The sequence below is a fragment of the Balearica regulorum genome, chromosome 8 (genome assembly GCF_011004875.1).
Source record: "Balearica regulorum gibbericeps isolate bBalReg1 chromosome 8, bBalReg1.pri, whole genome shotgun sequence".
In the NCBI taxonomy this organism is placed as follows: Eukaryota; Metazoa; Chordata; class Aves; order Gruiformes; family Gruidae; genus Balearica; species Balearica regulorum.
Genome location: NC_046191.1, coordinates 21261527 through 21276107, shown reverse-complemented (window position 1 = coordinate 21276107; position 14581 = coordinate 21261527). Strand labels below are relative to the sequence as shown.

Below are 14581 nucleotides of genomic sequence, written 5' to 3'. Positions count from 1 at the left end.
TAGAGTTGCCACACGGCAAACCAGAAGTCTACTGAGCCTGGTATTGTCTCCAGAAGTGGCAGTAATGAATGCTTAGAGCAGGAGGTATAACAAGGCTGAAGTGATATTTTTCTCTTCCTGCTAAGATCTCCTTGCTATTTGCCACAATATGTGCAAGGATGTCCTGAGCTTAGAAACTGCAGCCAGACCGTGAACTTTTGTAGTGATTGAATTTTATGGATGAAGTTTGCAATGAATTAAAACCTGTTAATGCTTTTGCCCTCCCATTTAATTAGTCACTGTGAGAAAGTGCTTCTTGTTTTTGTTTTAAGCCTGCTTCTTGGTATCATTGTTTAATGATCTGTATTTTGGTTTTACCCTCCTTTATCACAGTCCTCTAGGCCTCTCATGTCTGTGCCTTACTGTTTTTTTTCCCTTGTGTGACTGCTGCTCTATTTAGCTATTTTGCACTTCTGATAATCTTCATTACCCTTCTCTGTTGATCTCTTCAGAGATGGGCTGACCAAACTCTACTCAAGTTGTAAGTATGAAGTGCTGTGACACAGTTGTGTTTTGATTTATTTTCCATGCCTCCTCTAATGAGTCCTAAATTCTCGTCATTTTCATGGCTTCTGAGCATGGAGTTGATATTTTCAGAGGACTATCTAAAATAATGCCAAGGTGTTCTGCTTCCTAGCCAAAAGGTCTGTAACACCAACTTAACAGCTACTTATGCTGTGTATATATTTTTTTAATGTTACTTTTCATGTATTGTTAGTGAAGTTCACCTGTAGATTTACTACACATTCACAATTGTGAAGTCTCTCTTCAGTCTCCTTTCTTTTAAACTACTTTGAATAATATTATCTTGGCAGCAGCATTTTTTCCCCTCTTTTCTAGATCACTTAAGTTTAATAGCACAGATCATTGGGGAAGACAGGAGATGAATGTCCATAGCAATCTGCCACTGTTACAAAAATGGTTTGGGACTATTTCATATCACTCTCCTACTCTTGCTTTTTGGTGTATCCTGTTAAGAACTTTTGAGAAGATGTAAAACAAATAATATAAAAGTTGAAAGTAACTCACTCTTCTGCTCTCAGAACCAACAAATAACAGAAGAAACATAAGGGGAGAAAACCCCCACATAAAAAAGCCAAGACAGACATAAAGCGTAATATAGTTAAATTTATTTGTTCTTATCTACTATTCCACTCTCCAGGTAACCATCTCTACAAGTCCTAAAATTTGAGATTATCACCCATTTCAGACTGGGAACAACCAAGTGTTTAGAGGCTACAAGTCAGCTGATTACTACCATTGTGCCTCAGTATGAGGTAGTAGCTTCAGTTTCCTGCTTTGAAATGAGGAAGACCAGCAAAATATGGTGGTTTTTCACTGGTGCATAATCTGAGTCAGCTATACTAGAATAACACAACCTGAGCTTTATCTGTTTAGTGATTCAAACTAGGCTAAGGCCTAACAAAATAAAGCTATCAACTGATTTGAATATAAGGATGTAGTGCTATGAGGCACTTCCCCCTCCAAGAACTATGTTCTGGAAAAATCTCACTTGCATATGATTTTTCTAGGTATAATTGTAACTTATGGCTGCTTTGAGGGGCCCTTAGCCTCTCCCTCATGTGGAAAGAATTAACTGCTCCTTGGTGGGAGCTCTGGACCTTGCTGGAGAGCTGTGTCCAGCAGCGGTTGCACCTGCAACAGATCTTTTGTTGCAGCTGCAGGACAAGCCACTAAGAACTCAGTCTTTCTGATGGGAGGCTTGCACTAATTTTAGCTTCCCCAGCCAGCTGAAACCTGTATACTAAGCAGTATTTTACTTTTTTTTTTTTTTTGGATGGACAGGCACTGCCTGTCTGGCAACAAGTTTCCTGGAAAGGTAGGGCTTTATGTAGCTAGCTAGGAGGTGAAACCATGCTTGGGAGGTCAGGCTTTTCAGTGTTATAAACAGGATTGATCTTTGAGGTTATGGGTGGCCAGCATGTATGTGGCATGGGGAAGGGAGCAGGGTCTGAGGATGGCTATGCTGTCATAGGTAAAATAGAAGGGAGGGTGGACTCTGGGGTCTAGAAGGTGGCTAAATATTTAAATACTGAATTTACTGGGTTTGGTTTGTTTTGCTGTCACTTAAAAAGGAATGCTTTACATTTTGGCCAAGGTGGTATGCTTGGAAACCAGCTTTTATATTTACATTTCTTCCTGCTCCTCTCTCATGCTTGTTTTTTTTTTTTTTTAAATTAATTAATGCTCCTACCAGAAAAATGCTGGGACGGAATTTTCAATCAAGATCAAGTAGATTGGCACACTTTGAAGTGAAGCAATGTCCTGTGAAATTCTGTGGAGATGAGTATTTATCTGCTCTGTGTATATAGCAACAACGTATTCCTGATTGTGGGGACAGGTATGCATGTGTCGTCATACTTGGATATGCGCTGCATTTGTGGTGTTAAGTAACTTACTGCTACTTTTAGCAAAATCCAGGATGTGATTTGTGTGTATGTGGCACTTGGTCAGATCTAAAAGTCTGTTAAAGTTCATTGAATTATGCAGAGGGCAAAATGACCCAAATGCATAAAACGGAGGAGCAAAACAAGCATGATCCAAAAAAGGTATGTTGAAGAAACTCTTCTTAGCTTTATTCAGCTTTGAGTAGTAAATTTACTTCCATGTCATTACAGCTGTTAAATCACCTTTTTCCCCAGCTTTGCCATTCTCATCCTCAGAGCTGAAAAGAGAAAACAAACAAATCCATTGCATTTTAAGACTAACTTCCTGTTTCTGATGCTAAATCTCCTTATTTAGAAAAATGAAGAATACACATACCTCCAGTGGTTAATCCAGCAGAATGAGCATTGTTTTAGTGTTATAGAAAGAAATCAGTAAAAGGCATTAGTTCTGGTAATTTTGCAATAAAGCAAGTATATTAAGAAATGACTCCATTATCACTATTTGAAAATTAGCACAGCTCTCTTCTAACTATTTGATTTTTGTTATCTTCACTAAGGTGTTGCAGACAGATGGTATTGTCCTTGACTAGATGCTGACAGATTAAAAGGATGCATGAATAATTAAACAAAGTCTTTGTCTAAATTAAACTCCTCAGTGGGAGCTGTAACTATTTGAAAGCCTTTTTCTTTTGTGTTGATGTTCACAGAAAACTTTCCTCTCTTCCTGGTGTAGTGAGTCAGACTGGGAGTTAGTCATATTCCTGTTTGAGTCTGTATCCATATAAACATCAGTATGGCTATTGTCTGTAACTGGGTATAATGTTGGTTAGTTTGAAAGTGACAGTGCAGGACAGATGATTAAATGTTAAGGTTATTTTTAGAACAGCAATATAATGCTGTTTGATATGTAAGAGCCTCCCCCCACTATGTAGTTGATCTGAGAATGCAGTGGGAATGATCTCCAGCTCTGACCTGTTAGTTTGAAGAGTCACCCAAAATAGCATGTCTCGTTCCTTCATCGTGCATGTGTGTCTCTACTGAGAGACGGGGTCAAAGCAGCTGTTTACTTGATTTATGCAGTCAGCAGATGTCCAACCTGAGTTATGTTTTGAATGCTGAAGTCGTTGCAAATCATAAGCATCTGAGTGTAACTATATCACAGGGCTACTGATGTTAAGCTTAGTTCTTACGAAGACCCTGTGTACTGTTTGCAGACCAAGAAATTCTAAAGGATTCGAGTCCTGGCTGTGGTTTGAGACAGCACTCAATCTGATCCTTCACTTATAGCCAATAGTCCATTTTTGTCTTGCTCTGTGCGTTACAGAAACAGATGGTATGCATGAATCTCTGTTAAAAAGGGGTTGTGTTTTTTGCATGTTACTTTAACGCAAATGGAGCTAAGTCTCCATTGTGTTTTTCTGAAGGTTGCATAGTTTCCAGTGGTAAGGAAAAAAATTAACTCATCTAGCCTAGCTACCTGCCAAAAGTCTTGGACCTTCATGTCGTATGAAAGCCTGTTCCACACTGTGGGTAGGTTTTATTGCCTATTCAGCTTCAGTTTTTTCTTACCTTATTCATTCCACTATGTATAGCCTTTGCTCCCCCCTCAAGGACTTTTAATTTCCTTAATGAGTATTGAATCTTCAAAACATTTGCATACTAATTCATTTGATTGAAATTTAAAGAAGAAAATAAGCTCTAATAATGCAAAACACTGGTGTCCTAATTATAGCATTGTCATCCTTCTCTCTGCATGGTTTTTCTGAGTGCACATACTTTAAGGTATTGGTCTCCCATCAAGCTCATGGGGACAGGAAAATTGTTCCCATATGGAAAGAGGTATGCCCTACCTTTCTGTGAGTTTGAGGGCATGCTAAAAGCTCCTCATTTAATCTGCTGTTTCTCTATATAGATCAGTACATAGAACAATTTCTCTGCCTCCTAGTTGTTCTTGGCCATCACTGACTTTTTCAGTAACTTGCTCTGAAGGGTCATTTCTTTCCCGAAGCAAGATTGTTCCTTATGTAGCAGTCTCCCAGGTCTGTCCTGTGCTTCCTTGCTTTCCGTTCTCTTTCAGAGAGTCCTCAGTACCTGTTTAATGTTCAAATGCTGCAATTGCCTCCCAAAACTTTCGTTTCAGAGGATTATCTTTTCTGTTGTATCGTTTGTTGTTTTAGTAATGAATGATGAGGTACCAACAACAGTTTTGACTCCCCTCTTTTCATTGGTGGTGTTTAGGGTGAACCTCCTAGGCTGGACATCTGTGGCTGCTTTGAAAACAGTTTATTTCCCTAAGAAACAGCTCTGTGTAATACATTGTTTTAGATTTAAGAGGCTTTCCTGGCTTTGTTTCCTTTTTAGAAGTCACAGTAGGATTACAGGACTGCTTGGGAAAAATTGAGTCACTTCCTGGATTTTTCCACTGATCAAAATGTCCCAGGGAGTGGCAATAAATAGGTGGAGGGGTAGAGAGGAATATGGCTTAGTTCCAAATTCTACTGGGTACTTAAGACACTCAGAGGCAGTGCTGACTGTTGGGGTGTATTTTTGAGGCAGTTGCCAAACTGCTTTTAATTGGGACCAGTTTTTTCTTAATTGGCTATTTGGCTATTTTTTCCTTGGTAGAATACTTGTAAGTAAACGCATAAGACCAAATACCAATTAACAGAACAGTTTCTTCAACATCTTTGCTAGATTTACACTTGTCCTCCTTCCCTGAAAGTCAGGGTTTTTTTTCCACTAACCTCAAAAGAGAGAGAACTTATGTTGCTCAGAGAGTGTCTATGAGTAGCAGGGGAAAATGAAATTTCAGATGCTACTTTCAGGAGACAAAAAGAAGCAAAGAGTGTTGCAGGTAGAGGTGCTCAGCTAACATCTCATGGCCTGACTATGGCCTGCCCGAACGGTAGTGCCAGCTCATAGTTACTTCTTGGAAACATCTTTCCCAGGATCTGTGTGGGAGGACCCATACAGTGGGCTGTAGGATGAATTAATTGTTCCAGTAGCTGGTGGGTGGGCGAGTGTTGCTTCTCCATTATATGTCTGTACGTATGTGATGGGGGAATTAAGGGACCATCCCCAAAATATAATGGACTGGAGCAGTTGCTCAAGTGGTTTATCTTGCCTGTACCAGCTACTTCTGCTTTCAGTTGCTGGCATGAGAGTTGCTGGCAGCAACAGCCTTTGGTCCTGGAGGACACAGGGGAGTGCACAGATGCCGGGATTGGTGCTTGAGAGATGCAAAGGTCCTCTCAAGTGATAGAAAAGTGCAGTGGCCTCACTGATCAGAAAGGCTGGGCAGCACTGCTGGAATATTTCAGGCTGTTGTGTGCATGACTGCAGGAGGTTGAAAGGCCTATAAACTAAGAGTGTTACTGAAAGGCTCTTCCTAATTAGTGCATACTGATGCAAAACTACTTGAAACTCCTTATGTGATCCAATGACCACCCTCTCTCCTGGCTTTACCTGTATTGTGAAGAAATGTTGGGCTGACAGTGCAGCTTTAGACAGGGCCTAAACTTACACTTTTGCTGCCAAATTGCAAAATTATTCAGAATATAGCCTGCAAGAAGAGCTAGGGGAGAATGTGGGATCAGGACCCCTCATTGTCCTGTAATGCATGCACAGTGTTCTTTTTCTTGAGGTGGAATGTGACTGCTTTCTGAAATCTGCTCTGTAAATATACTTTAAAGCATGCAATGAAACTGCATTTAAGTGCAACATGAACATAAAGAGCTTTCTGCATTTCTGGAAGATCTTGCTATTGTTCTTTCAACCTTTTATTATAAAACTTTATAGTAAGAAATAGACATTTTGAGTATTAATAGAATATAAAAAGTGTTTAAAAAAACCCACCACTATGGACTATATGGATGTAGCGATGAAAACTGTTTCATTGAATTTTAGAGGCTATAAAAGTAACTCAGGCTAACAAAAAACTCTTAAAACTTGCATAAACATTGTCAAGGCAAGGTTGTCAACGCTGATTCCAGAGAAATGTGAAGTAAAGCTGGTTATTAAACAGTCTTTCTGATTTAAGGAGCAATTTGGATTATTAAGGAAGTAGTTAGAATGCAGATAGGCACAAAAACATTCCAGGGAGGAGACAGCGTTAAGAAGCAATGCTGTTAGTTACCTGGTAGAAATGAAAACTAATTCTGCTAATTGGGGTAGCATTAATGGATTTTTTTTAATTGTCACTTGAAAGAGAACCACTTTTAATCTCTGCAGGTTACAGAAATGGCTTTTCTGAGATATCAAAATTTGGAAAAATAACTACTGCATTGCTAAAGATGACATAATTCAACAGTACCAAAATGCAGATTGGCATTTGTTAACAAACAAGAGTGGATAAATGATTAGTGATTGCATGTTAGTCCATGCAACAATCCACATAGTAAAGTGAAACAGTTGCTAGCAGATAAGAGTAGCATCAGTTTGCTACATAAGTGAACAGCAGTGACATGATTTTCCTTTTCTGTTACCTGTTAGGGAGGGATCTTCGGTACCATCTCCAGATATCTGGCTGTGAAGATGAGCACGGTGTGTTGGTGAGCTTAAGCGTTCCTCTTGTTCTCGCAGGGAGATGGAATTTTTGTGGGGTATGTTGTTCAGGCTCACGCCCAGGCTGCTCAAAGGGTTTGTCTGTGGGACTTCTGTGATTTTCCTGCTTGGTGGCTGATAAACCTGACTGTAGTGGCCTATGGGATGATATGCTGGTTTCTCAGATTTGCTGTCATCTTCATCATCATCAATGATAACTAATTCTGCGTGGATAACCCCATCGTATCGTGACAACTTTTGGTCTGCTTCTGCATCATCGTCATCAATGCGCTGATAACCCATGAAAATCATTGTTACAGGTTCAGAATCATCCACATAACACGGTACAGCTTGGACAATGCTGTATTGAACATCTTCCTCATCTTGAGGTGCAGGAGATGTTTCATTAGGATGGCAGGGACTTAACAACCTTGTCTCATTATGTCTTTCTCTTGTATTCTGGTAAGGTTTTAATTCTTCGTGTGCAGCTTTTCTTTCTTCACTATGTATCATCCTGTTCTCAGGATTAGTGTGCACTTTCTTCTCGGAATGGGAAAGTACTGGAAAGGGAGACTTTGGCTGTATTACCTTTGGAAGATCAAGCCCATTCTCTTTATGTTGTTGCATAAAAGGCTCTATTCTGGAGGAGAATTCTGTCTGATTGCTAAATCCGTTCATCTCTCCTCTCTGAGTGTCTTCCAGCTTTGGTCCAGGAACTAATTTATCTTTCTGAGGAGTAACTGGTCTGCAAAATTTGTTTGCAAACACAGGCTCATGGTACTCTGTGGGAGACTGGGAATTTTTTTCAGTTGCCTGCCGTAGCAGGTCTTCCACTTCAACAGGAGCAAGTTCATCTATCCCATTTTGTGTTGTGCTCCCATTTGAGGACACTGCATAGACTGACTTCCTGCCATCATCATAGACTTTAATTCCTGTCTCTTTAAACTCCTTTGAGGGAAGAGGTATTGTTGATAACACTGTGTTTTCTCCTGTCTTCATGTCTTTTTCAACTTTAATTTCCATGGCAAACAGTGCTGTTGAAAGAAACAAGTGCTTAAACTGCTAATGCAGCAGCTGCAAGAAATATTCTAGAAGAGTTCTGACAGTGATAGAGAATGACTGTCAGAATGAATTATAAAGTATGTGAAATTATTACATATATGACCAATATATTGGATTCCCATTTTGAATGCCCCTTCCATCCTGTCAAAACTTGAAGTGGGGAAAAAATATTTTAATTTGGATATAATTCTGTGAGGAAAAATAAGCTGTTGAGGCACCAGTTTTCATGATGTGATTGATTGAGAAAACCAGATGTAACCTTGGCCCCAGTATTGTGCTGGGCAATAGTAGTTGTAAGAGCTCAATGTGCCACAGGACTAAAGTGTCTTGGGCACTCAGAAGGGTTAGGAGGCTTTGCAGTAGTTGGGGAAATAACTGGACTACTGCTGGCTGCCCAGTAGGTCTAAGTGCAGACAGAAAATGTGAAATGTATGATATGAAGGGAGGAACTACTTAAAAGTTATGCCAGGTAGAGGAATGAAGTGCTACAAAGAAGTGTCAATGTTGAAAACGCTTGATCCTTATTCTCAATGGCACATACCTTACACCAGTGTCCCACCTCTCAGTTTTGATGGCGTCACTGATAATATAACACAGCTTAAATGAGAAAAACATTGTCATGTGTCTGTAATGCTTATCCTTCCCTTAAAGTGTATTAGATTCAATTTATAGGAAGTCTTTGTGTGTATTGACACCCTTGGGAGTTACTGCTAAGCAATACCTTTTTTCTTTTCTTCATCACTGGTGGCAGCATGTGCTGTGCTCCTCAGTGCAGAAGGCTTGAAATACTTGGGAAGGTCAGGTATGCTGGCATATATGTAGTCTGCTGCCTCTGAATAAAGAAGATCCACAAAGCTTTCAGTATGTTTTCACTGACATCTAAGGGAACCTTTTTAAAAAACTTTTTTTACTAAACATACCTTTTTCAACTCCTGGTTTTTCAGCCTTCACAGACTAGGAAAGAGAACCATTAACAATAAATGTAATTAGTCAGTTTTAAGATGTTAACTAGACAGTGTTTTGTTCCACCTGATAGTTTTAACTTTTTGCAGGTGTGGCTTCTGGTCTTTTTTGCCAATATGATTCCAAGTCACACAGGGAAGGACAGAATGTTACAAAGTGTTAATCAGTGACACAGCCTCACACTGTGGCCTGAGCTACTTGCAAAGGCTCAGCTTTGGCTTTCCAGTTGTGCTTATCTCCCTGTATGTCTTTAGAGCGTGTATGCGTAATAACTGCAGAACCGAAGTTTAGTTTCATCACTATATCTTTGAGATGGTTTAATATGACTTTCAAATATCAATTGTCAAAGGTCATTTTGATAATATTAAAGTCATGTTTTGATATGCTCCATTGAGCTGTTGGAGCGAGTCCAGAGGAGGGCCACAGGGATGATCAGAGGGCTGGAGCACCTCTCCTATGAGGACAGGCTGAGGGAGTTGGGGTTGTTCAGCCTGGAGAAAAGAAGGCTCCAGGGAGATCTAATTGTGGCTTACCAGTACCTGAAGGGGGCTGCAGGAAAGATGGAGAGGGACTGTTTATCAGGGAGTGTAGTGACAGGACAAGGGGTAAAGGGTTTAAGCTGAAGGAGGGTCGATTTAGATTAGATGTTAGAAAGAAATTCTTTACTGTGAGGGTGGTGAGGTACTGGCACAGGTTGCCCAGAGAGGTTGTGGATGCCCCATCCCTGGAAGTGTTTAAGGCCAGGTTGGATGAGGCTTTGGGCGATGTGGTCTAGTGGAAGGTGTCCCTGTCTGCAGCAGGGGGGTTGGAACTAGATGATCTTTGAGGTCCCTTCCAACCTAAACCATTCTATGATGCTATATAGCCTCTCTCAGGGACTTGGGAAAGCATGATGCAATTTAGCTGGGCACATCACCTGCAGGAGAATGAATGTGTCAGCCTCTGTACCTGTTGTATCTGTCTTGGGCTGAGATGCAGTTGCTGGCTGGTGTTAGTGGCAGTGCTATATATATATATATATATTTTTTTTTTTAAGATGTCCTATAGACAAGTAATGACAGGAATTACTCCCCTACCCCCATAACAGGAACAGTATAAAATCTTGACTCCTCTTGTATTTGAACTACTGTCAGTTTAGAGAAAAGCTCATGACTGCTCACCAGATCCAGCTAGTTCCCCCTTCCCTGGTTATTATGATGAACAAATAATGAATTCTACTTCTGGAGTAATTTGGCACTAACCTTTATTATGTCTTCTGTTGTTTTCTCAACAGACTTAAGCTTCTTTAAAATTGCTTCTTCCTTAGCTGAGACTTTTATTTCCTCTCTTTCCAGAGCCTCAATTTCCTTCTCCAATCTGCAATCACAATTCACTTTGATTTAATAACAGGCAGAGAACAACACTGCAGACTTAATACATTGTTAATATGGACATTAGTGGGGCTGGGTCTACTTACCCTGACAAGTTTTCCTCTAATATGAGATCAGCTTATAATTTCACATGCATCAGGAAATACTGTGGAATAGTGTTCTCTTTGTTCTTTTCTTTTCTTTTTTTTTTTTAAATGTACCTGCCATAGATTCCTTCTGAACCTACTTGGAAACAGTGGCTGAAATTAACTTATTTTTTGGGAGGGAATAAATAAGGAATATAGCCCCCCCACAACATTTCCTCATGTCTAAGAAAATTTTCTCCCCTACATTGTCTCAAGAAATGTGATTACTCCATTGTAATGAAGATGTAGTAATCTCGTACATAGACACCAGGATTATGACTTTGTCTCTTAATTTTGTATGTGTACACATGATGAAAAGAAGTTCTTTTATTGTAAGAAAGTCAGAAGAATGTTCTTGTACCTGGCAGTACTTAAAGGGCTAGAGTACATCACCTCATGTTATGTTTTAATATATGTAGCCAAACTGTATTCAGGACGATCCCCTGTGGAGGAAAGTTTTAGTCAATCTGTAACTAACTAGCAGCTACAGTTCCAGAAGAACCACTCTATTAATGGAAATAAAATTGCATTTGTATTTCTGAGGGCTAGAACAGGTATCACTTTTTGTGGTAAAATAATAATGGCATTTGCAAGTACTTTTTGCAGCTCTCAACTAATTTACTAATATAAAAATCAATACAGCTAGAAATCGTAAGTGATGTGCTTTATAGGCTACTTTTATGAAGTGATAACTTCATAATTGTGTAGATTTTGAAAATTAAGCAGCCTGCACAGTGGGAGGATGCTCAAGAGACTAAAGTTTGAAGCTTTGATGTTTTCCAGTCTGTCCAGGATTCAGAATGAAGAATTTACAGACACTCAGGATGGAGGTGTGTGTGTTTGACTCCGAGATGCCAAGACAGTTATCCATGTTTTTTTCATGTGTGAATGTGGATTCTGGGATTTCAAAATTCTTTGCTTTGGTAAAACAGATGTAACAGTGCTTAACTGACAGCCTGAAGCTTGATTCTTTAGGGGAAAAAAGTCTTGATTAAAAACGCAAGATATTGCTGATGTGGGGTGGGTGTTATTGTAGTGTTCCTGATAGACTAGATCACAGCTTGTGTAGCTGCAGATTTAAAAATACTGGTGAGTTTTAAGGGCTCCTCTTTCGGGCTGTGTACTAAGGCTTTTACAGACATACATGTGTCCTTCTTAGTCACTGATCAGCATTTTGAGTACTTAATTCTCTACGAAAAGTGCTGAAATCTTGTTTCTGGAAAGCATTCCTTTCCAGCAGAACAGCGGTTGTGTAAGACCCTCTGGTTCAACGCACCTAGGATGAGCAACTGGGAAGGTTAATGTTTGCAGTATTTGCTCAAGTAATATCCTCACAAGTATTGCCAAAGAATTTGCAAGAGAAAACTGGGTAGTTCACATAAGTGTGATACATGTTGCATCAGGTGCTAATAGCAATCATTTTCTAAGATTGCAATTAGCTGAGATTTCCAACATAAAGAAACAATTGTTAAAGGTTTGTCTGTTAGAGGAGGAACCTTGATTGTACCCAAGTCTAATCAGTGAGAGCTTTGTTTTACAAAGACTATAAGCCTACCTCTTACAAATACTGAATATACTAACTTTGGATATTCTTTAAGACAGCAGGATATTCCGCAATTGACTTATGTCTGTCAGATTTAGCAGTGCAAACAAGAAGTATCTTGCCAGTTAAGACTTGGCCGATTGGCTAACAAGTTTCTTAAACTTTATCATTATATAATAAGGGAGATCGAAGCTTATCAGTCAAAATTTCTTCTGGGCTATTGACTTCTGCTGTAGGTTTGTACATTATTTAAAAGGAGTCACAGCTCCCTTTCCCTCTCTATTTGTTATATGTTAGATCTATGTTATATGTTTTTTGCATGTTAAAGCTGAGTACAATGTTTAAGGCATCTTTTCCCTAATTAGAGGTTTTATTTTCTTAGCATTAAGATGTTTGATGAAACACTTCTAGACAGAAAGGTCTGGGATAAATTATCTAATCTCTATGTATGTGAGAGAGGGAGAAAACTATGCCCGGTTGTATTTGGTTTTTGTGGCAAAGTTGGCTACTGGGGTGGCTTCCGTGAGGAGATGCCAGAAGCCTCCTCCATGTCTGATTAGAGCCAATGCCAGCTGGCTCCAAGATGGACCCACTGCTGGCCAAGGCTTGAGTCCATCAGTGATGGTGGTAGCACCTCTGGGATAACATAGTTAAGAAGGGGGGAAAAAATTGCTACAGAACAGCAGTCAGAAGAAAGGAGTGAGAATATGTGAGAGAAAAATCTATAAACAAGGTCAGTCAAGGAAGGGGAGGAAGCGCTCCAGGTGTCAGAGCAGAGATTCCCCTGCAGCTTGTGGAAAAGACCGTGGTGACGCAGGGTGTCCCCCTGCAGCCCATGGAGGATGATGGTGAAGCAAACTTCCACCTGCAGCCCGTGGAGGACCCCATGCTGGAGCAGGCGGATGCACCCAAAGGAGGCTGTGACTCCGTGGGAAGCCCATGCTGGAGCAGGCTCCTGGCAGGGGCCTTGAGGACAGAGGAGCCCACGCCAGAGCAGGTTTGCTGGCAGGACTTGTGACCCCGTGGGGGATCCACGCTGGAGCAGTCTGCTCCTGAAGGACTGTACCCTGTGGAAGGGACACACGCAGGAGTGGTTTGTGAAGAACTGCAGCCCATGGGAAGGACTCATGTTGGAGAAGTTGGTGGAGGACTCTCACCTGTGAGAGGAACCCTATGCTGGAGCAGGGGAAGAGTGTGAGGATTCCTCCCCCTGAGGAGGAAGGAGCAGCAGACACAATGTGCGATGAACTGACCACAACCCCCATTCCCTGTCCCCTTGCACTGCTGGGGGGGAGGAGGTAGAGAATTCAGGAGTAAAGTTGAGCCCAAGAAGAGAGGGGTGAGGGGAAGGTGTTTTTAAGATTTGGTTTTATTTCTCATTACTTGACTCTGATTTGATTGGTAATAGATTAATTTTCCCAAGCTGAGTCTGTTTTGCCAGTGATGGTAATTGGCGAGTGATCTCTCCTGCCCTTATCTCAACCTATGAGCCTTTTATTAATTTGTTGGGTTTTAGATAAAATTTGCCTCATTAGCCTAGTAGTTGGGAAGTCACTTGTCCATGAAGACCTAGAATCAAGTCCAGATTTAACTCTGAACTGGGACTTGAACTGGATTTCTCATGTTGTAGGTGAGTGTCATATAGCTTCAGTCTCTGGTTCATCTACCTTTTCTTTTTGGGATCATTTTTGGAAGAACTTTTTTAACTTAAAGGAAAAAACAAAAGCAAATTTTATAAACCTTCTATATTTGAGTGAAATATATCTTCCATTATTTTTGAATCCATGTCAGAAATTGATACCTGTAGACTTAAGGCAACTGCAACTGATATCACTAGTTGCTGCAATCAGTCAGAATAGAATTACAACTAGGTGATCTGAGTCAAAGTTACAAATAGAGTAATGATAGTCTTATAACCCTGATAGCAAAAATTGGTTTATGTTTTGACTTATTCTTTAGTATGTGCTAGGATCCACAATATTACACCAAAGTCAACATTAATAATAGAAACCTGTTGTCCCTTTAAAGTAAATGAACCAGAAAAGTTGAATGCAGGCTGGCAAAGAAGCATTATTTATCTCCTTCTGTGTGACTGCTTGAGGAGTCTGAATTAACACTGTGGCTCTTGCCCTATTTAAACTCAGATTTGTAGAGCTACAATAATAGGGTATTGTGTGGGCTTTTCTCTGAGAATATCCTCTTTTTTGAAACACAAAGGTATCACAGACCTGAGAACTGAGATGTGAAGAAAAATGCATTCAGGATGAAAGTAAAAGCTAAAAAAAAAAAAATATATATTTAAAAGCAGATAACACTTTGGACCTGAGCTCTGCAAGATGTCCTTAGGCCCCTGCTCAAAGGTACTGATTATAGTGCTAAAATTTTTAAAAATTTTATAATGCAGGGGATGAATATTCTTGGAGGACCATAAAAGAAAATAATGCAATGACCATGTACTGTATTTCTGCACTTCTTACAGAATAGTATTTGTTTAATATATTGAAATGTATTTTTACATGAGACTTGATT

At 40.0% G+C, this 14581-nt stretch overlaps 1 protein-coding gene across 2 annotated transcripts in view; it reads right to left on the bottom strand.

Moving 5' to 3' along the window:
- Positions 1-2612: 2612 nt before the first annotated feature.
- Positions 2613-14581, bottom strand: part of PALMD (palmdelphin) — a 55280-nt gene continuing 43311 nt past the window's right edge. For both annotated transcript variants that reach the window (XM_010297971.2, XM_075760013.1), the window contains 5 exons: positions 10256-10370; positions 8972-9005; positions 8773-8883; positions 6932-8023; positions 2613-2725 (listed from right to left, as the gene is read on the bottom strand). In XM_010297971.2, coding sequence (XP_010296273.2) covers positions 2682-2725; positions 6932-8023; positions 8773-8883; positions 8972-9005; positions 10256-10370 — 1396 coding nt within the window. In that variant the 3' untranslated portion in view covers positions 2613-2681. The remainder of the gene's footprint in view (positions 2726-6931; positions 8024-8772; positions 8884-8971; positions 9006-10255; positions 10371-14581) is intronic.